This window comes from Pistacia vera, unplaced genomic scaffold, assembly GCF_008641045.1.
Source record: "Pistacia vera cultivar Batoury unplaced genomic scaffold, PisVer_v2 Contig862, whole genome shotgun sequence".
Taxonomy (NCBI): Eukaryota; Viridiplantae; Streptophyta; class Magnoliopsida; order Sapindales; family Anacardiaceae; genus Pistacia; species Pistacia vera.
This window is the reverse complement of record NW_022196737.1, coordinates 74,627-98,907: the sequence shown is the minus strand read 5'-3', so window position 1 is coordinate 98,907 and position 24,281 is coordinate 74,627. Positions and strand designations below refer to the sequence as shown.

The 24,281-nt window shown below is 33.9% G+C and overlaps 1 protein-coding gene across 1 annotated transcript in view; it reads right to left on the bottom strand.

The window, feature by feature from the left end:
* Positions 1-650: 650 nt before the first annotated feature.
* LOC116118891 (uncharacterized metal-dependent hydrolase YabD) overlaps positions 651-24,281 on the bottom strand; it is a 67,061-nt gene continuing 43,430 nt past the window's right edge. Inside the window, exons 2-8 of the mRNA XM_031404847.1 lie at positions 3,936-4,140; positions 3,760-3,841; positions 3,630-3,680; positions 3,039-3,139; positions 2,664-2,817; positions 2,356-2,589; positions 651-1,039 (exon numbers count right to left, since the gene is read on the bottom strand). Of these exons, the coding sequence (XP_031260707.1) occupies positions 920-1,039; positions 2,356-2,589; positions 2,664-2,817; positions 3,039-3,139; positions 3,630-3,680; positions 3,760-3,841; positions 3,936-4,140 (947 nt within the window). The 3' untranslated portion in view covers positions 651-919. The remainder of the gene's footprint in view (positions 1,040-2,355; positions 2,590-2,663; positions 2,818-3,038; positions 3,140-3,629; positions 3,681-3,759; positions 3,842-3,935; positions 4,141-24,281) is intronic.

Below are 24,281 nucleotides of genomic sequence, written 5' to 3'. Positions count from 1 at the left end.
TGAATGGGCTGCTATTGGAAACAATAGTTGGATGACCAGGCTGTCAAATTTTTTTAAATATCAATTGAATAAATTATTTGAAAACATATTTTTGGTATGTGTTAATACTTTGAGTAATGCTAGCCTTATTCACTTTTCCTATTCACATTTTTTACTCACCTTTGTAAATATAAAATATAGTAAGAATACCATAAGCATAATACGGATACCATATGTCATTTTAACAAAGGTGAGTAAGAGAAATAAGTAAAATGTGTGAGTAAATATATCATTTTAACAAAGGTGAGTAAGAGAAATGAGTAAAATGTGTGAGTAAAACTAACATTTTTCTAATACTTTATAACTCACTAAAAAGTAAAACTTGAACTTTTTTGTCATTTTACATTTGGTAGCAATCAAAGAGCGAAATTTACCGAACACATTGTAAATTATTTTTCAAAGTCAACTAAAAAATGATTAAGTTCAAAGTTACAACAATCCCAAATTAATATGTTCTTATTTAATATCCTACTGTAAATTTGAAATCTTTTATGTTTGAAGCAGTGCTCAAGCGCTTTTGATGCTATTAAGTTGACGACAATCTTCTTGAACAAGTTTCAATGAATCCAATACCTTCGTCTGAGAAGACTAAAATCAAATCAACGAGAATGGCATTTAAAACAGAGAGACAGTTATTATATATCCATATGCAAGCTGCAGCCTTTAGGGTTTTTATCAGATAAAGGATGGAACATGGAAGAAGATGTGACTAAAACAGTCCGTTAATATGTCAATTTCAGGATGTCATTTATATACCATTGCCGCTGTGGAATTATCATATCAACAAGACAAGACTAGTTTCTTACCTAGCAAACTCAATTACTTTCGAACCTTTTCATATGAGAACATGCAAACACCACCACTTTCTTACTCAACAAAATTACTTTCCCATTTCTACTTTTGAACCTTCATAAGAGAAAATGCGAACCGCATTTCTGTAACTTAGATCTGCAACCTCTTCTTTAGGCATATCCAGCAAAGATGCAACGTAAATGAGTACCTGAAATTCGACCCATCATATTACCATTAGGAGCAAACATTTGATCAACAAACACATAAACTTCCATTAAGAGGTGACATATGTATTGAATTTTTCCATACACCATAATAATGTCCTAATTCAGCTTATGCTTTAATTTTCGCAGCCCTTCTACAAAAGCATCACCACATAAGCTTGTGTACGCTTCTTGATAAACTTTGAAGTTTAAACCTTGCCAAAGTTTCCAAGCAAAGCTATACATTAATCATATGGACTACTGTAGTTCTCCTCAACACAAAAGATTTGTTTACTCTAGGCAACCTTGAAAATTTTTAGCCAAAAGAACAACAAAATCATTGCTTATATACTTAAAAACCATCAATTTGAAGTGATTTGCATTGGGTAAATAATGTTTTCAGATGCTCAAACTTCCACCACTAATTCTTTGAGAAAACATACATAACCTAAACTTCATATAAATCTTGCAAATGTACTTGTCTATGCATGTACTGTAATAGTTACAAATTAGAGATTGGTCCAACATAGAGATGATATATACATCTCTAAGATGGAGAAGTTGAGAAACAATGATGAAAGACTCCTAGGACTGTGATAATATTGTGCTGTATCTAACCAATTCCCTACTAAGAGCCAAGCTCTACCTTACAAGTTACTGGACAAATTGTATCAGAGTGCAACAGTTAAGAGCAATGTACCAGTATACCTTACTAGTATCAATAGTGTAGATAATCTAACCTAGCCAACATCAGACCACAGTATAGCAAGTTCAGCAATGGACCATAGCACCTTCAACCTTACATCACCTTATCATTCTTGTGCGATTATTATTGGTTTTTTCTTTTTTTACAAATCAAGTTGCAGAAAACTTAATAGTTCATCCTCACTATGAGATACTAAACATAGCACTAAAGAATCCAAAGGTATCATATTCTCATTGTATCAAGTAGTCCTCTGTGTCATCCTCCGACCTTCTCTTTTCAATGCTTCTCTTTATTTCACAACAGGCATAGCATGTCCCAGCTTTATAACAATAAGAATTAAGAAAGCAATGAAACTGAATAGCTTTTGAACTGTTATAATGCCCAACGATGTTAGTGAAAAGTACAAATTCATCATGCTCTCAGTATAAAGAATGCATTACAAAGTATTGAACCAGCTGAAGTAGGTTTCTTGAATAGTTATTCATGTATGACCTGGCCATTAACATTTTTGTATGGAGAGACCACTTTTTAAGATAACAGTTATCTACAGGCATAACAAACTTATGCACAACGCAATATGAAACAATCATAAAATAAAGAGCGTAAGAAACATACGTTATGAATGTTTGCCGGATGATTTAGTGTTTCTTTTGGAAGCACTGATGAATCTTTTGAAGTATGGGGCTGTTCATCAGAGGGTGTACCAACTTTTGAGGCCAAGTTTTCTTCCTGGGCATGAAACTCTTGAGGGAGGGAAGGGTCTCCATCGACTAAAAACAGAGAATCTAAATTTGACTTTGGCAGTGCATCAGGTGCATCTGTCTCCAACAAAATCCTTTCTGAAGATACCTAACAAAAGTTTTGAGATTGAGTACCCTAAATATTTTGAAACGAATAAAGCATACTGAAATAGATTTCCAAACCATCTTCAGCATTTTCTTTGCCTTCTGTGTTTTCATGGACATAAGAAATCCAGAGAATGAAAAGTATGCACCAAGCTTTGAAAACTCTGGAACCATCTCAGCAGAACCCAGGTAAGAGTGGAGAATGACACCAGCAGGGAAAGGCCCAATAGATCTAGGGAAATAAGAAGCTTGCTTAGAAACATGTAAATATAAAATTTTATACATATTATAGTCCATTAAGAAGCAACTGGCCGGCAAAGACCATACAGGGTGCTTTATGACCACTAACAGTACATGACGTAAGGAATATGAAACTATTTCCATTCATCATCACAATATCCTCACTAATGATAAGAACTTTCAAGAGAAATAGAGAAACATAAACAATCATACTTCATTATCTCAAGCAGATCGCCAAAAGCACGGACACAATGTATGGATGCCGGCCTGTTCAATTCTTTTGCAAATTCAAGCTGTTGCCTAAATACTTCAACCTGGAATGATATAAAAAGACTAATCTATAAAGAACAGTTCGGAAATCATCAAACTTTGAGAGTTAAAAGCAAAAACCTCTGGAATAAATCAATTCGATATAACTTCGGAAATTTAAAGGGCTATTCAGAAACATTGCAACGAACAGTTCGAAAATCATCAAAGTTTGAGAGTCAAAAGCAAAAACCTCTGGAATAAATGGATTCGATATAACTTCAGAAATTTAAAGAGCTATTTAGAGACATTGCAACAATAAAAGCACCATTATACAAGAATTTTGGAGAACCGAGAGCAAAAACGAAGGTGCTTTAGTTTGCACCCTACACAGCACTCAATTCCGCCCAATCTTTATAATAACAAATGTTGACTTTTAATATTAATGCAAAAAAAGAAAAAATAAATAAAAAAAGAAGCAAATTTAGATTTATTTTGATTATTAATGCCAACCACATCCATAAACCTAAAAGCAAGAAAAAGAGAGAATCTAAAAACCTGATCCACGAAGTCAATCTCCCTTCCCCGAGAACCTTTATCCAAACCAATCTGAAAGCATGTCTGAATTAGAGAAAAATATATATTTTCATAATTGGAAAACAAGAAGTGAAAAATAAATAAAATAAACCTCCCCAATGGCAGCTGAGGGAGAAGCCTGAAAAAATTCCTTGAGAGTAGGGAACCAGTGAGGAGTCCTCTCTTGAATAAACCTATAAACAAACCCAACCCAACCCAAATCAAATCTATCATCAACCACAAAACAATTAATTTAATTGAATTGATGAATAAGAAGGGTAAATATACCAAGGATGAAGTCCAAAGCAAGGAATAACAGAAGAATAATTTTCACTCATTTGTTTGACCAAGTGCCAATCTTTCTCGGAGACTCCATTAACAGCGAAATGAAGCACACCAGAATTGAGGGTGGTTTCAAAAATTTGAGGTGCCTTGTGAAAGATTCTTGGGTCTTGAAGGTGACAGTGTGCGTCAAACAGTGTCTTTTTTGTATCTTACCTTTTCTCTCTTCTTTCTCTAGATATTACAACTTAATGCTATTCAAACATCTTTGTTTTTAACGTGACGCTTCTAATAGTAAATTATGGTTTACTTTTGTAGTTGGTTAAACAATTATTATAATCATTTTTTTTATATTTATTTAGCTAAAGAATTTCCAATTTCGAAATTTAAAGTTCAAAATTATTTAAAAAAAAAAAATGCATCTTTTATTTGTGGGTGCATTTCTCCTTGTAACTAAAATTGTGGTATCAATTGTTTCCATTTTCTAGTCACAGAGGGATAGGAATGGCAAAACTCCTTGGGGAGTGGGACGGCCCTGCACCATTCAGACTAGGGATCCTCGAGGACGGGCCCGATATTAATTTTGGGCCAAGGATAGAGATTTGTTCTAATCCTCGATGTAACTAAAGGTGGAAAAGTAATCCGTCCGACCCGACCCGCCACGGGTTACATCTTGGCGGGCTGGGCCTAACCCGCCCGCCAACAACCTGGCTGACAATTTGGGGAAAAAGGCTGGCCCAGCCCGGCGCCCCAACCCTAGCCCGACGGGTTAGGCGGCGGTCGCGGCCGGGTTAGCCTGATTTTCTTTTTTTTTTTTGTTTTTTTTATTATTTTTGTTTTTTAATTTAACTTTTCAAATAAATAATTATAAATATAATCGTTTTAGTTAACTTTCAAATATCAATATTCAATTCCATTCAAATTTTTTTTTTTTTTTGGTTAACATTTCAAATATTAATTCAATTTTAATACAATAAAATGTAATATAAGAAAAATTAGACTTATTCATTATCAAAAAATAAAATAAGAAATTACAACATTATTGCCTCGTTAAAACTCACCAAGAAAAACCCAATGGGAGAAAAACTTGGTAAAGAAAAAAGAATGCAATAATTGACAATTAATTTACAAATTACATTTTACAAAAAAACTAATTGGGAGTGGTTCACTAGGACCTCCTCATGTAACTATATTACAAAATTGAAATGATTCTACTAAGTATTGTCGATAACCTCATATTGATTTGATGGCGCGATCGTTCCCAATCTCGAAGACAGTGGGACTTCAATCATTTTTAGAGCAAGTTTAGTCCTCCTTTCATTTAAAATCTTTCACTTGCACTAATGTTTGTTTGGATGAGACGGTTGAGAAGGAACAGCGAAAACTCAAGGGAAGTCTTGATATACCGGGAAAAATACATTTTCTGGTCTCTAATACTCTAAGATATCAAAGTGACATGTTGAAAACATTTCGGGGTTGAAATATGTTGTTGAAGTTTATTACTCTGCGACTCCATGGAGGAGCAGTATATTAGTTGTTGTTGTTGTTGTTGTGGTGGTGGTGCTTTCTGAAGAGGAGGTTGTACTTCGGATTCGGGTCCTCCGGCTATTCAGTGCATTCCAAGAGTATAAGTCTTCATTTGTTGTTTTTCTTGCTACAGCTTCTCTGGATATTTCGCCTTTTGCGACTGCGGGTTCCCTACCTGTTTTCATATTGGAAATATATTCGAAAAGAATATTTTTTACCTCTCCTATTTGATTGACATATGATTCGGTTTGTAAATTTCACTTAAATTGTCAAAACTATTTTCTAAACGTGCTAATTTAATCTAGGATCAAATATAGCACATAAACAATAAAGAAAAGGAATGGGTCCCAATATTTCAAAAAAAAAAAATTCTATTGCCTTCATTGGTGCATGTAAAATTCATTGTTCTGTTTTTGGTAAATAACTCGAAATTTTTTATAATTGTAGTGATTACAATGGACTAGTAGGATAATACACATCAGAAAGTTGTAAAGTGGATGGTAAAAACATTGAGAAAGAATGAAAACTTTAGCTATCTTCCAATCATTTTCTACCAAATAATGAAGACCTCTATTATTTGCTACAAATAAATAATTATATTAGCATAAGGTAACATGAATTAAGCATTAAATAAGTACTATTCCATCTAACAGGCATATCTAATGCAAAAGTTCTAAGAGACATATTTGATTTTATACAAGCTTCTTGAAATTCAGCATTTCTTTTATACTACTAGTAACCAAGCTAAAGATTCCCTAATCTGTCAATATTTGTTTAATTGTTTCATACCACTTTTCACAATTAAATTAATACTCGACATGCACAAAGTTGGTAAAAAAAACTTCAAATTGTTAATAAAAGATAATTATTTGAAAAAATTCTATAGCTTTACTATGAACTTGCATATCTAAAGTTAAACTTATCAATTGCAATAATATCATAATCTTCTAAAACGTCAATTATTATAGATTTCTAAACACTATGATCCACATCATTAATCTAAACCTAAAAAAGATTTATTTATTTAAATTCATTCAAAATAATGATAGTCATACAAATATAATCTTGTTTAGCTTACCATTCCAATCGGCAGTTAAAGCCCACTAATATGACAAGTATGAAATTTATTTTTAATTCAATTTCATTTTTTTAAACAATTTTATTAATCATTTCTAGTTGCAGTTTTAGAATAACTTTAAACTTGGAAAAAAATGAATTTTGAACAAATCTTCAAAATATTTATCTTCTGCCATATTAATAGGTTGATCAGATGCAGAAAATATATAAAGCTAACTGTTCCCTATATACATCAGAATTATAACGCAAGTAGTACCCATATTAGTTATTTGAGTTTGATTGCTTTCTCTATTCCATGTTGATTAATATGTTTATTAGCATGCCTTTTTTAAAGTACTAGTACCATTACCTGAATCAGCTTTATAAACATTTGCACAATATTGCATCTTGCTTCTTGACTTGAACGCCATTTTCTGTCTCGTAAAACTTGTCGAAATGACCAAACGTCTGATGTATGTCTGTTTTCGCTTTCGACGGCAGTGATGATCTCGCCTCAGCTTGAGTGAAGTGGACGAGGACGGATTACGAGGCGACTTCTAGAACCACCGGGAGCTGTGGAATCACGACATATTTTGAGGTGTATCGGATTCTGAGACTGGGATTCGGACAGGGACTATTTGAATCTCCTGCATTCATAGTAAAATCAGCGGGGACTAGGACTAGGATAATAGTTTTCTCATCATTGAAATTGATGGGAGAGAAATATCTATCCATTGTAGACTTGTAGTTGAAAAAAAATTGATGTAGAAGAAATAAAAATTAAGAAGAAGAGATGGAATATGGAAATTGGAAATTGGAAATTTGGAATTTGGAAAATTGGAATATGAATTGAAATTACAAAAACTACTAAAAATTAAAATAAGAGCAAATTGATAACAAAAAGATTAAGAGATAAATGAATAATGAGAGAATAGAGATTAGAGAATATGAGAGAATGAGAGAATTTGAGTTGTGAGAAAAATATGAGAGTTTTAGGGCCAATTTTTAGAAAAATGGGGAAAGAAAATCACGAAAAAGACCCCTCCAATGGCTATAAAACGGTATATTTCAAGGGTTAAGGGTAATTGAAAAAATAAATAAATTTTACATTTTTTTAATCTTTTTTGGCCAACCGCCTTGAACCCCAGGTTGCGGTCTTCTTGCAGAGAGGACAAAACCGCCCGGGGGTTGCTAGCGGGTTGGGCTCAACCCGGCCGCCCTTAAGGCGGGCTGGTTGAACCCTCTTATTACGGGCCAGGTTAGGGTTGACCCGCCTAACCGGCCCATTTTTTCCAATTTAGTTGATACGTGGCCCGAAAGATTTAAAATTAATAATATAATGGAGTCTCCTTGTCGGCATTTGTGTGGGATATCCTGTTTTGTGGGAATCATCATTGAATTTCTCTTTTCTTTGTAACATATTCTAGCTGTATATTAGCATAGCTGTATCTTACAACTTGTTTCAGGCCAAACAAATTCTACCATCCAAACAGATTTAAATCAAAATTTAATCTTAGTCGAATACAACTAAATTCAAAATACATTATAAGACATAATTAATACCAACACTAAATCACTTGTTGGAGTAAATCCATGGAGCACGTTTTCGCACCACGTGTTATTCTTTTAGGTATTTTATTATAAGTTTTTATTGTAAAGTTTATAAATAGGGCTGTTTCGAGTGAGCCGAGCTAAGTTTCGGCTTGGAGCTGACCGTGAAGGGAGGAAATCGAGTCGGCAACGAGGAGCGAGCCTCTGAGTCTAGCTCGACTCGACTCGTGAAGGAGGAGGAAGCAATTCGACCTAGCTCGCGAGCCTGCTTAAGAGCAAGTTCGAGTCAGCTCCCGAGCTGGTAAAAAAAAAAACAATTTTTTTTTTTTTTTTTAAATTTAAGAGTAGATTTCAATTTTTTTTATAGGATCAGAGAAATAAAGTGTATGGACTTGTGTTGGACTGTTGGTTTAACATTGAGCTTCATGACGTTGTACTTTGATTATACAATTTGTGGTATTTATTGCTTTCTCTCAATAGTTTATTATTCACTTGGTAATATGACATCACACAATAATCATAGAATAAATAATCTCTGATTTCATTACTGATGAGTGACACTTCACAAGCAAACATCGCATGTGAGTGATCATGAAGAAGCGAAAAAAAAAAAAATGAAGTGTATAAATATAAATACATTCATTCAAGGAGGAGGGTCATGTTTCGAATTCAAAATACCTTTGTTGTTTGTACCATGGTTATCAAACGTGTATCGTATCGTGTTACGAAAAACCTAATTTTGGAATCGTGTACGCGTATCGTATGTATCGTAAGATACGTCTTTTCAAAAAATTAATAAAAAATCAAAATTTTCTAAAAATTAATATAATCCCAAGATTAATTAAAGAATTTATGGCATTATTACTTTAAATTACGGTATTACATAATCAAAATTAATCACAAAATTCCAAGATCATGTCAATATCTATATCTCCACTTATATTATATCATGTAAAAAGGGCAATAATATTTCTTTACTTTCTCATGCAAAATAGGTAAATTGGACAAGTTTAGTGAATCGGGGTGGGTGAACCGTTAACCGAATGGTTTTGGACATTGACCAAAATTAATAAAGTCGTATCGATTTATATCGATATTTTAAGGATACGAACGGATACGTATCGTAAGTAGAATACATATCAACATATCGAATGGTTTAGGATACAACCCTCTGATAAGTATCGTTGGCGACCTGTATCGAATATGTATCGTATGATATGTATCGGGTATCGTAGGATACTAACAACTGGTTTGTACGCATGTAGAAAAAAAAAAAAAAAAAAAAAACAAAGGTCAAAAATGCCTCTATTAATTGCCGTTTGGCTTGAAACTCACACATGCTCACATTCCAATTACTGTTTTTCAGCAAATTACTCATAGCAGCTTTACAAATACACTTCTTTAAATAAAGTCTAAAATAGCCCTAACTCTACCAATCTATGAACAATATAAACAACACATACCTTACAAGCCGACAACTTCAACAACCTTGACGACGACGATGGTGACAACAAGATTGGTTTGACGCTAACGAGACAAAAGCAAAACACGATGCGTCCACAAACATCAGCGAGATTTGAGGGATAGATACAGCGAGTCTGTGACAACATGACGACAAAACATATGGGTTGAGCGATGAGGAAAGACACGGAGGTGGCTGAAAAGTGGCTGAAATCTTTACTCATTTGGTTTTACAACAAACAGGGGTGGAGTTGCATTTTTAGGGAGTTCAAAAATCGGGGGGATCTTTGTCATTTTTGCAAACCTTTTTCTTGAAAATTTTGTTTAATCCCCCATACTTTAAAAAACCCCTAAAATGCCCTACAAATTCTAGTGGATGCAGCTTGGGAGCCTAACGAGCCAAGCTAATCGAGCCGAGCTGTTAACGAGCAAACCAAGCCGAGTCGAGCCGGCTCGATGCATTAAACACTCTTATCAAACTTACTTTCCATCTCAGATAGGGATTTGATTTTTAATTAATCTTTTGTAAGTCATACATATGCACAGAGAAAACACAGAAAGCAATACAATAATAGTGGACGTAGGATTTGCACTTAGTATCCGAATCACTTTAAAAATTGTTTCCTTTGTGTCATTGCTCAATTTTTAGTTCATTCATTGATCCAATATCAAGAACACATATTTCATATAAATTCCTACGTAGATTCCACCATGAATCCTACGTACTATTCGTTATGCAAATTTCAACATTAACATTTTTGCATTAGAAGGAGGGCACCTGCAAAGCTCTTCGAATTTTCTTGCAGATCTTATTATATTTACCAACCTTGTGTGATATCCACCATGACTTGCGCCACTAGAGCCAACTCAAAGAACAAGGGTGTCACCAGCCGAGCTGAAGAGGTTTCCACAAGTCGTCTAAGGACAGTCTCGAAAGAGCGTGAATAGAATACAATTTCATTCCTAATTTAGAATAGGTTTTATCCTAAACCAATTAGTATATAATTGAATAGGGTTTTCCAATTAATATTAATATAATAAATATATTTAATATTAATTAGGTAATTTTTATTTATTTTATTTTAATAAGAAATAGACATAGGCGACAAACTATACAAAATTACCAAACCATCCTTTCCATATGAAAAGACCAAAATACCCTTAATCACTTCTTTGATCAAATAAGCGCTTCTGATTTAAATTCCCCTTATGTGTGTAGCCCGTAGGTCATGTTTGTAGTGAGTAGTATTGTGATTAACCACCAGTTAATCGCCTCATTACACACAGACCAAGTTGGCCCCTAGAAAGGGATCATGGCCACCCAACAAGTAAAGATCAACAAATAACTGATACCATATCAATCATATGGTCACCATGCAATCTAATCTATTGAGCTCTCATGTGTTTTGATGTGCTAAAACTAATAAAAAAAATTGATTATTATCTAACAAACATGCAAAGGTATGACAAAAGTCATAACCAAAACAAAAATACAGTTTTCCTAGATGGTATGACCATGCAGGACAAAGGAACGGTTCTTCCTAGTTTCATAGAGCTATCTAGATGAACATTCCTCATAGCATGGCCTCGTTCTAGGAGATTATTCATGCCTATGCCCAAAATCATGTCAAGCTGCTCTTATTGGCATGACCAAACTGCATGACCATTCCAATCAAGTTAAAAGTCAAAGTATTCAAATTCTAATGTTTTTACACCTTTGACAACTCTTGAAGACCAAGCTTTGAAGACCAAGTTAAAGTACAAGTGTTTCAAGCAGAACGATCACATCACACGACCATTCCTTCTCAAATTAGGTGGCTTTGGATTTTTTTTGGATTTTCAGGAGCCAATGGATCTATCGTTCCATATGGTGGAATGACCATTCGCGATGGTGGAACACCCACTCGTGATGGTGGAACGACCATTCCATAAACCTTAGAGCTAAGAAAAAGATTTTTTTGTGTTAAGAATGACCGTTCGCAATGGTGGAATGACCGTTCCACTAGCTTCTGCAGTTTTACATTAAATAAAGCAACGATTATAAACAACTCTATTTTAAATGAAAGGTAGTTGAAGATATAAATAGAGAGAGTTATTGCAAGAAGAAGAAGGGGAGAAGAACACGAAAAATCTATTATAGTACTCATAGTTCAACATTGATCTTCCCTCACTCTCTTTGTACTCAATCTTCTACCTTTAGAGAGAGAAACCTTGTAAAACATTGAGTGTATTAGTCTAGCTTAGGGCCAATCTTTCATAAACCTTTATATCAACCTTTCTAAAGGAGAAATCATGTAAAACTAGGTGCAATCCTATAAATCTAAAGGGGAAATCTTGTCAAACTATTTTAAGAGGCGAAATCTTATCAAACTAGTGTAAACGGTGCAATCTGATTCTAGTGGAACTTTAAGGAGGTTGCCTTGAAGAAGTGGATGTAGGAGACTTGTGGATATAGCTCTAAACCACTATAAACCTATGAGCATTTCTTCTCTCTCAACTCATTTATTATTCCTAGCATATTTATTACTTGAACATCATTATCACTTGTTCTTATTCATTGTTCTTTCATTTATTTCTCACCGTTGTTTATCTTTGTTGACCATTAACATTGTCATTTATTTTTTATCATTGTTGTTGATATAAATTCATAACTTGTGTGGTTGGTGAAAGTTTTTATTTCGTAATTATTTCCATTGATTCCTATTCAAACCCAACCACCACCCCCCCCCCCCCCCCCCCCCCCCCCCCTCCTCCCCTCCTCTCTTATAGGAATATTTGTCATATTTGGGTTCACATAATCCTTTCACCATCCGTTTCTCTTCAAAGCTGAGGTATATAAATAGTGTCATCCTCAGATAGCATCCTTGGTATTTAGGTGTTTGGTTTTTAAACTAACGACCAAGATAAAATCGGATTTGAGCAACAACTTAATTCCAATGTGGGCGCATATTTGATGTCATTGCCAATTAACTAAATTACGCAGTGAGATAACTACTCCCATAACCAGGAATGATGAATCCTTTGTCGTTGATCCACAATATCCATGATGTATTTCATAATATAGCCAATCACCACCATCTTAGGATCACATGCACCACCATCCGTAAGAGGGTTTATTCCATAGATATTGGGTTTATCATCTGCATGAAATCCTCCGGTGGGTCAGTCTATTGAACTTGCAGCCAACAAGCACCCATGCGTTGCATCAGGCTATCACCAAACAACCTTGACACATGAGACTTATCACTACCTTTCCGTAGAATCGTTCAATGCTATGATAACCTTACCGTATTATCTGTGCCCTGTGTCAAAATAATATTGAGGCTACGACCATTTTTAGAATGGCCACCATAAGTGCTCATAGGGTCCTCACAATCAAGATTTAAAATACTTGATACCCTCATCACCATTCTACTATTCTAAGGACATATATCACTAAATATAATTAAATACGATTTACACGATAGAATGAATAATATTGCCTTTATATTAATAGATAAACATGATACATGAGAGTCAATTTACAACTAATTGATTGGCTTTAGGACACCTATGTTAGGAAATGATCAAACATGGTAGTGAAAAAACAAAAATATTTACGACATGGATCGTTCTATAGAACCAAGATCAGGGCACAAATTTACAGTTTATATATAAAATAAGGATCTACAAAAAATCAGTTTAGAGTTTAAGAAATCATATGCACGTTTGGAGGCTCCTCCAACTTGTCTCTAAGCGTATTTCGCTGTCAACCCAAGTGTAGGATCGAACCGGTGTAGTCCACACGAAGATAACTTCAAGAAACTAAAGAAGGATTTGCCAGATCCTCTTTAGCCTTTAAGAACCAAGAAGAAAAATCAAAGTAATTTGATTCAAGTAAAAATTGCAAATCTGGCATGGAGAGTTTTTCAAGGGGCTGGAGTGTTTTTCCTTTTTTCAATGAATCAAATGAGTGAATGAATATTTCTTTTTTAATTCACAAAAAAACTGACACTTATGTAGTGCAAGTCTAATTGCCCTATTCCCTTATGGAATAGGCTTGGGCTCCAACCCAAACACCCCTTGTATCCAAACATTCCCATTTAGATATTTTAATTTTAATTTATCATTATCTCAATTAAATTCAATTAATATATATTTATAATATATATTAACATTTAACAATAATGATAATTTATTTAAATATATATGCGAACACATATTTAAACGTAATCTCACTTATTTAATTTTAATATCAAATTAAATAAAGGTTACGACCTCAGCAAATTTAATTGCACTGTGAAATTACCAAAATACCCTTTCGCCTAAAAAGAAGAAAACGCCCTTCTTTGGCTCTTAAATTATCTTCTATGTGTGTGACCCATAGACTCCTCATCATACTGGTAGTGTATAGTATTGCAATTAACACCAATTAATCGTCTCACTACACATAGACCAAGATTGGCCCCTAGCAAAGCATCATGGCCACCCGATAGATTTGGATTCAGCGAAGTAGCTACCTGTCAACGATATAGTTACCGTACAATTCGATCCTTTCATCATCCATTATCTCGATGAGACCGAGACATAGAAATAGTGTCAACCTTCAGTTACTCCCCATATTATGAATTCAGTTACTGGACCAATGACTTGTATAATAAACTAGATAGAGCAACAACTCAATCTCACTGTGGCCATAGTTTTAGTGTCATTGGCATTTACTGAATTACGTCGTGAGAAAACTTCTCCCGTACTCGGGAGGGATGAATCCTCTGTCTATCTACCATAGTCTTGATACACTCCTTAATGTAGCCAATCACTACCATATTGATAGCTCTGAATAGAACTGCATTAGGCTAGTGTCAAACTACACCAATCGATACATAAGGCGCTCCGGTGATCTTAAGTCTAAGGATCATATGCACCACCATTCGTTAGAAGATTTATTCCATAGACAATGAGGTTACCATCTATATGGAATCCTCTGGTGGGTAAGTCCAGTGAACTTGTCTACAATAAGCACCTATTGCACCAGGTTGTCACCAAACAACCTTGACAAGTGAGATCAATCACTGCCTTTCGATAGGGTCGTTCAACACTATGATAGCCTTACCGTATTATATGTGCCCTTACTTCAGAATAATACTGAGGCTATGGACGTTTCTAGAATGGCCATCTTATGTGCTCATAGGGTTCTCACTATCAAGATTTGAAATACTTGATACCCTCGTCACTGTTCTACCATTCTAAGGACATATATCAATACATGCAATGATGATTTATGCGATATAGTATAAAATGTCTTTTATTTATCAATGAACATTATTACAAGGAGTCAATTCTACAATAATTGATTGGCTCTAGGGCATCTACTCTAACAACCTACTCTAACATAACTCACATCGCAAAGACGCCCATGAATGACATGTTGACAATAACTCACGTCGTAGAGATACCCACTACTAGTGTGCAGGTCATAACCCATGCCAGGAAAGGGTAAACTCTCCTCATGCATACAACTTGCTCTTCTCAGGCAATAATGCACATCCAAATGTGTTCGAAAGAATGGGATAAGTAGGGCGACCTGCCCCAAGTGAGGACATTCTTGACCATTTAAATATGGCAAGGAATAACTGGAAAGCTCATACCGAGGTCGTAGAAAGCAGCCATCCAGTAGGCCAAGAGTTGGATAAGTTGCAAAAAGCCCTCAACGAGCTCCGGCTTTGACAAGACGAGCATGAAACTGGACACAAAGAATCTCTTTTTTCTACTATAGTGCTCCACACACCTCTCCCATCACGCTTCAGAATGTCCGATATATATATTTATTGATGGTAAAATTTGCACCAAAGAGATGTAATTAGATTCTTTGATGAAATCTATGCAAGAGATAGTGTGGAATCTGCGATGTGATATTGAATCAACAAAGAAAATCGAAAACACAAATAACAAAAGATTTTTAAAGTAGTTCAGATGCTTGATGCAAACCCTACATCCATTGTTTTTTGTATTACTTTCTTTGTATGTTTTTCTTTTTTACGTACAAGTGTGGCTTGCCAAAATATGAATGAAAAAAGATCCCTTATTAGAGTAAAAAATAAGCTTATATATTGTTACAATGACAAACTTGTCATCGCGTCATTGTGCTGGCGGCACAGGACATCATGTCATTGTGCTGGCCATGTAAGACATCGCATCATCATGCTCGTGACATGAGGTAATAGCATGTATTTGCATTAACAGGTAGCAGTTTATGATTGCAGCCTACACTACGACGACCATCCAAGTAGAGGGCATAAGTTTTTTAAATCTAATTTTGAACTCCAAAAACTGGGTGGCAAATGTTGTGCGGTCAATCCCTGGAGAGCGGATTCGCGCCACGGGTCATTCCATTTAGAGTTAACTTTATTTACAAGTTTGCTATTGTAACAGTATATAAGCTTACTTTTTAGTCAAATTAGGGATCTTTGTTCATTCATATTTTGGTAGCCTCCCTTGTATGTGAAAAAGAAAAAGAAACACAGAAAGAAATACAAAAAACAATGGACACAGGGTTTGCATCAAGCATCTGAACCACTTTAAAAATATCTTGTTATTTGTGTTTTCAATTCATGCGTTGATTCAACATCACATCATGGATTCCACAACATCCCTTGCGTATATTTCATCAAGAAATCTTTGTACATCTCGTTGGTGCGAATCTTAGCATCAACAATATTGATGATATTTCTGGTTTATATTAATAAAAATCTTTTCTCTAGTTATTAGTTTACTTATTAATTTTATTCACAAAAGTCAAATTGTTATTACCATGACTTACACTATGTACATACAACGCCCACACATACAAGAAGATGTTTATGAACTTATGCAAGAAGAAAATATATGCAAGAAGAATCTAGTTCTCTAATATATATATATATATATATATTAAAAAATTAAAAAAACAAAAACAAAAGAATTGGAAATTTGGGGCAAAGCAGCTCGAGGCGAGGATTGGCTTTGGCTTCATTTGGTACAACATTTTCACCATATCCTATTCTGCTATCTTATCCTATCCAAATACATATTTGTTTCAATATTCAAAATTCTTTTCAAAATCCAATCTTATTCTATTCAACTCAAAATATTAACAATTACCTTTCTCAATAAAATATTTAAAATTAACAAAAACTCCCCCACAAACCCAAGCCACTATCACCCACTAGTAGCCACGGCCACCACCAGTCGTTTCTGCTCTAATGGCGCACGACCGGCTGGATCTAGTTGGTCGTGTGCCAATCTAGCATTTTCTAGCCAGATCCACAGTGGATCTAGTTGGAAACAGTCAGATCTAAGGCAAAAAAATTGGTTGTTATGGCCAAATCTAGCTGTTAATGGTGGTCATATCTTGGTCGTCATTTGGCCGTCAACAACGATCAGATTTGTGGTTATAGATCTGGCCGTTTCCAACCAAATCCATGGTAGATCTAGCTAAAAAAGGGCAGATCAGTGCATGACTAGCCAGATCCAGCCGGTCATAGGTCATTTCGACAAATTCCAGCCACCTTTTAATGGTGGTGGCCGGTTGTTGGCAATAAGTGAGTGGGTGTGGGTATTTTTGTTAATTTATAAACTTTTATTATGAGGGTGTTTAGTTAAATTAACAAACCTAGGGGGTTAAAATAATCACAATATTTTCAGAAAATGCTATTCAGAAATGTATCAAACACATTTTCAAATTCAAATCCTATTCTCGTAAAAATAACCTAACTTAACTTTTTTCAAAATACTATCCTAAAAAGTGTCTAAATAGTGTACCAAGTGGACCCTTTAATTTTGAATTAGGGTTTGGAGACGACGAAGATGGTGACTCACTTGAGCGGGTCTCTCTCAAGATTGTGTTTCTTGGCTGCATACAATGCTTCATTCCGATTAGTAAATTACAAAGAGAAAAGAAAGAGTAGGGTTTGTTAATTTGGGCAAGATTGCTAAGATTGAGGGCGTTGGAGACAAGAAGAGGAGAGGAGAGAGAAATGTAGCCATTAGAGAGGGGTAAACTTCTGAGTTTTGTAGACAGAGAATGAGGATTGATTATTCACATTTTTTTTTTCGTGGGGAAAGCTTTTTTAAATGAGTATTGGATCTGGGGTGATTCTATGGAGTTCGAACAAATATGACATGTCGTGCAACCAATGTCCTACTTTAATTAGGTCGATGGTCCTGATTTCATTTTAGTTGTATAACCTAAGTATGTCCCACTTTGATCAATTCTATGGTCCTGATTTCATTTCACTTATAGTTACTAACCATGTATGTAATAGAAAACCTTATCCGTGCCCACACACATTTTAGGGCTTGAAAAATTAGGCTTAGGCTTAGTAAAAATTACAAGTATAGACAACTCTCTAAAATCTTGGGCTCAAGCTAGGAATTTTTTAAATGTAAACAGCGCCTAACTCGGGCAAGCCCGACTTGGGCCTGGGTATTTTCATCCCTTTTTGATGGGGAAAAATGGATGAGTGGATATAGTGAAGTGATTTTTAGCTCCCATTCAATTGATTAGTATCCCCCATTGCTAAATACGTTTATTCTATAATTAAAAAAAAAAAAAATCTCTTTAAACCTCATTTAATACCACAAATAGCCCTACAAGCTTATTTAGGTTTATTTTCCTTAATTTCAAACTTAATTATGGTTTTTATTTTACACCCTTTTTCCCCAATCTCAAACTTCATTAGGTCTTTTGTTTACAAATTTTTCTCCTAATTTCCTAATGTCATATTTGAAATTACTTTTTCTTTTACAGATTCATATTCATCTCATTGTGTGATTACTTTTTCTATTTTTTTAGTATTATATTTTCATCAAACAATCAAATATTTAAAATAAAACAAATTGTTTAAATGATTATGAAAATTTAGGGTTAGGGTTTTTGTAAGATTAAATGTTAAAAATTAAAACAAAAAATATAAAATAGAGTATAAGTGTATTTAGAAATTATAATGTTATTTCTAGTAATTTTGATTAAAATTAAACTTGTCAAAACAAAAGCTAAATTTAAAAATGAGAGATAATGATAAATTAGATGGGGGCTAGAAATATATTGCAGTGGATATATTGGCACTCCTATTAATGATCTAAAGAAACTCCACTTTTTAATAACTTTTATAATGTCAAATTTATCACTATGTTAAATTATCAAAATTAAGTTTAATTTCTAATGATCTTTAGAAATACTTTTGACACCTCACGTTTATCTTATTTAATTTCTAATAATTTAATCAAAATTAAATTATTATCCAAATTGTAGTTAATATTCATAATTGAACAAGTTTACCCTCTTATAATATTCATAATTGAACAAACAAATTACTAATTTACCCTTACTTTTCTATCTTAATACTTTAAGCCTTATTTTAATCTAATAGATAATGAAGACTTTTCAAGTAATATTTTTATAAATTTAGTCTTTATATGATGAATCTAATCCATCAAATAGTTGGGCAAGTTTATTATCCAAGTACTTGAAATTTCTCAACGTGGTATTCTTATCTCTAAATAGGCATGGCAATGGGGCGGGGCAGGGCGGGGATCTCATTCACCGTATCCATCCCCGTCCTCAAAATCACTCCCCACCCCCGCCCCATCCCCTTTATGGGGATGACAGGAATTCCCCTTCCCCACCCCAAAGGGGAATGTTGAAGGCCCGTCCCCGCCCCATTAATTTTACATAAACATAATTAATTTGAGCATTACCAAACACAATAGTTAACTCTCGTCCACATGACAAACACTTAATTAATCGTTTAAACATAGTTAATTTTACATAAATATGGCTTAGGGTTTGTTCTTGTTCAATTGTTTAGAGTGAGGGAAATTGGGAAAATATTGGTTTACATAGGTAGGATAATTGTGTAATTAGATGAAATATAGGAGTGGATATATATATATAATTTTTAATTTTATATATTTTATACGAGACGGGGTGGGGCGGGGGAAAGGCATCACCCACCCCCGCCCCATCCCCGAGGATGGGGATTGAAATGCCCCCCACCCCCGCCCCTATCCCCAAAAAAACTGGGGCTACCCCGCCCCATATAGGGCGGGGCAGGACAGGTCCCCAAAATTCCGGGGAACATTGCCATGCCTATCTCTAAAGGAGTTTTGATTTCCTTATTTTTAAGTGGAATCGTTATTGCCTCTAGATAATACTCAACCAACTAGTCAAGGTATTGACTATCAGTCTTGAAGTCTTAATCTCTACTCTAATAAAAATAAAGGTTAATATCATTTACACCCCCTAAGACTTAAGAAACTAATACTTGGACCTTTCAATTATCAGAAATGAAGGATCGAAAGACCTAAAAGGGGGGTAAATTAGGCTTTTAAACCTTCGAATGTCACTTTATCACAATATGCTTAAATTAAAACTATTAGTGACTTAAAGGTGTTTCTCTAGTGCAACATATGAATATGGAAAATGGCAAGCAATTGAAAATGCCTAAACATAAAAATAAATTGCATAAACTTAAAGAGATTAGGGAAAAGAAAAGCAAACACAACGATACATAATGGTTCAGCCCCAACCTGATCTATGTCCACTCCTTTTACGTTATCCCTCTTGGAGTATTCCATTATCTCCTTTGGTTGATCACCCAACCAAGCAAATCTAATACAAATAGCTTTCCTCCCAGTGTTATTAAATCCAAAAAATTGTTTCACAAGATGCAATTAGAACCCCTCTCTCATACACTAGGACTTACTTTCTCTCACTGGAATTGCCTAGAAACTCGAGAGTGAACCGTACTCTTTTACGACTCGAAATTTGATTGATAAAACAATGAAAAACTCTCTCAAAGAGTAGAAGAACAACTGCATAGCCCAAAGAAACCTAATTTACAAAGATACAAGTTTAGGATGTAGCAAAGGTTTGATTTAGAATATGAAATTTGCAAGTGAAAGCTCTAAAAGATTGTTTGATTTCTTTTGTTTTGAAAGAGATGAAATTTCAGATAATATAAAGTTATTTCAGAATTGGTTTTGCTTAATTCATAAATGGAACTGCAAAAATATAGCCATTATACCTAAAAATGGACTTTGAAAATTGTAGAAACCGGTCGACCATTTCCAATCCGATGGACTGTTTCCAATTCGGTTGACTGAATTTGACATGGTGTGTAATATCCAAGATCCAAGATGTCAAAGGTATGTTCCCAACTCAAAATAGTCATTTAGATGTTAATTTTATGTCAAAAAGCATAAAATCTAACTAAAGGTAAAATAGTCAATTCATTTGGAACGGTATGAATCAATTATTCATAAAAAGGTATTAGGGGCAAAATAGTCATTTTGCCTATGGAAAAGCATTGCAAAAATTCAAGGATGAGTAGGCTTAATTGCATTTAATGACATTAATTAAGTAATAATTATGTCTGGTGCCAAATAACTAAATTGCCCTTATATGAGAAATTAAGGACTTATGTGTTAATAAATTAAAATTATTGGGCTAACAAGGTGATTACATGTTTTAAAGGAGATGACAATGAAAATTCAAGGGAATTTTAGCTAAAAAATCAACCAACGGAGGAGAATAACTCATTTTCATCAATCTATCACTTATTTTCTCTCAAATTCCACCATAACTTCTATAATCCAAGTTTTCTCTCTCTAGTGATCAAAGAAGATTGGCCTAATTTTCTTCAAATGAGCAAGAATTGTGGGGAAATTTCTTCAAAAAGGTAGACCAAAAGCCAAGGATGCCAGAGACAGCAAGGCTACGCATGAGGGGAGATGATTTATCGTCATCTTGGCATTTTTATCATGATGTAAGTAATGTAAATGATAAATATTTGTGAAACACCTTTGGGAGCTTCCACCATATAAATATGTTTTGATTGTGTAATTTTTAGATAAATTCTTAAAATTTTTGAAATTATAAGTTTGAATCATGCGTGACATCTTATATGAATGTTTTGGATATTATTATTATTATTATTATTATTATTATTATTATTATCCTTGCACATGTTTTTCTAAATACAACTCGTTCTCTAGACATGTATCCCCCCAATTCACATTGAGAGATATTCAAAGGATACTTGACTAGAGAGGGGTTTTACATGGTGCCTACGTGGTGCACACATGGTACTAGCTGTTAAAAACAGCTAAGCCATATCTAGTTGACTGGATTCTGATACAATCCACCATATCAACTGGACAGAATAGGATCTACTCCAGTTTAGATTTGGAAGACATCTGGTCCATCGGACGAGGGTGAAAGTGTTTTAAACTATGGCAAAACTTTTACCTCCACAACTTTATAATGTCACATTTTATCCCCTTATTTAAACCTAGAAAGTGGATGCATGATCTCGTTGACTAACTTGGGTTAAACTACAAAATATGAAAAGTTGAGAAATCTATTTAACTCCCTGAGTTTGGAAAATGACATTTTGGCCCAAATATGAGAAACCCAAAAACATGTTTTTAAGAGCTTGCGTTTGCTAATTAGTTTTCTAGCCAAGACTCATGCTTTTAAAATTATAAATTGATTACAAGAAAATTATAAATTGACTAAGCTTCCTTGAAATCTTCCAAATTCTTGCAGCAAACTTTTTCTTTTCCCGTCTTAATGATCCTTTGAATTGCATTAGGGAATTTCCTTGCCATCTAAGTCTACACTTCAAGAAAAGTCATTAGTTAACATGTTTAAGGGAACCTTAGTTTGTTATAATCAAAATAAGAGCATGATGACTCCTTGAGTCAACAAGAAAGTATCATAAACACCCCTACCATCCATCTTAGGTGTTAAATTAGAGGTTGACTGCATTCGACTTGTGAAATGTTTGAATTGCCCCTGAAAATTTTCAACTAAAGACCTTTTTTTATTTTTTTATTTTGACTGTGTTTGACTTGTTAAATATTTGAAATGCCCCTTAAAGCTTTTCAATTTTACGTAAATACATTAATATAATTTTTTCTATTTTTTTAATATTTTTAAACTTTACATTGAATAATTTTTTTTTTTTAAAAAAAAAAAAGAAGAAGAAAAAGGAACTTATAAAATAAGAAAATTTATTATTTATATAAATCTATTTTTTTTTTAAATCTTTGAGAAATATTTATTGCTAATTATATAAACCTATAAAATTTCAAAAAATAAAATATCTTTACATAGTAAAATATTCTTATAAAACCAAACTCAATATATTTCCAAATAAAAAAAAAAAAAAAAGCAATGTAAAATTATGAAAATATATAAACAAAAAAAATTTAAATTAACAATTGGCCAATCATCTCGATTTCGGCCAGATCGCGGTGGATCTAGAGCTATAGATTCGTTGCAATCCTACATGGACCTCTAGATCGATGCGATCTGATGCTTAAGATTGATGAAGACGAATTGGTTGCTAAATTTAATTTGACAGTTGTGGTGTTTTTCTTTTTTAACTTTAATCTGCCAAAATTTTTTTGGTTTAACCAAACTCGTTTGATTTGATAATTTTGGGTTTTAGATTTTTTTTTTTTTTTTCTCTTTAACTTTTATAATGTTTATTTAATTATTTTAAGGGTTTAGCTTTAAAAAAAAATTGTCATCTAATTCATTTTGGAATGTTTATTTTGTGCTTGTTTCTATTAAATTTAACTGAGAAACTAATGGTAGGGGTTGTTTATGGTAGTTTTTGATAATTAAGAGGTCCAACTTAGTTTCTTGAGTTTCAAAAGGTGTAAATGGCTTTAACCCTAAAAATAAATGTAGCCTACACGGCGAAGTGGAAATGCGAATAAGATGAAAGAAAAACTATCACGTAACTTTCTTAGGATGTCGAAACCACAACAAAAGAAATCACATTTGGAACTCAAAAAATTATTGATAAACCATAAATAATTTTTGCACAACAACCCTTTGTATAGTTAGCTATTCTTAATACTACTAGAGTAAGGTAAATAAAATTCCTAATTGAACTAAAATCCCTAACTAGAAAAGCAAAACAAATAAGAAATCAATAGGAAAACCAAACTTAACTAAATAGATTTCCCAAATTATGAAATCTAATCAAAATAAGAAAATAATTATGACTCAAAATAAGAAAACTAAAATAACTCGAACTTCTCCTACATAAGTACGACTAAGATGGTTACTCTATTAACTTGAGATTAAGGTAAATATTCTTTAATTTTCATAGCGTCAAATTTATATATGGTATGTCAAATGTATATTTGGTATTTATACTCGAACTATAAATTTTACGTAGTCTAGTTTAATGCATGTAGACGTAAAAATCTACCTGTACGGAAGGGGGGTCTGATCCCGTGAGGTCAAGGCCACTAGCGATCTGCTGCACCTGCACACGTAGAGAAACACACACGTGAAGCGAACGGGAAACACCGGGGTGGTGTTCGCCGTAGGCACTCCGACGCTCAAGTCAGTNGGGTCACACACATAGAAGACAATTTAAGATCCAAGAAGAAAGAAGGGCATTTTCGTCTTTTAAGGCGAAAGGGTATTTTGGTAATTTCACAGTGCAATTAAATTTGCTGAGGTCGTAGCCTTTATTTAATTTGTTAGAAAAATTAAATAAGTGAAATTACGTTTAAATGTGTGTTCGCACATATTTAAATATATATTAATTGATTTTAACTGAGATAATGATGGAAAAATAAATTATTAGATTGGGAGTGTTTGGCAACATGGGGCGTTTGGGTTGGAGCCCAAGCCTATTCCGTATGGGATTAGGGCAAATTGATTAACTATAAAAAGAAAAGTGTGTGTCTTAATTGATTAATTAATTGATT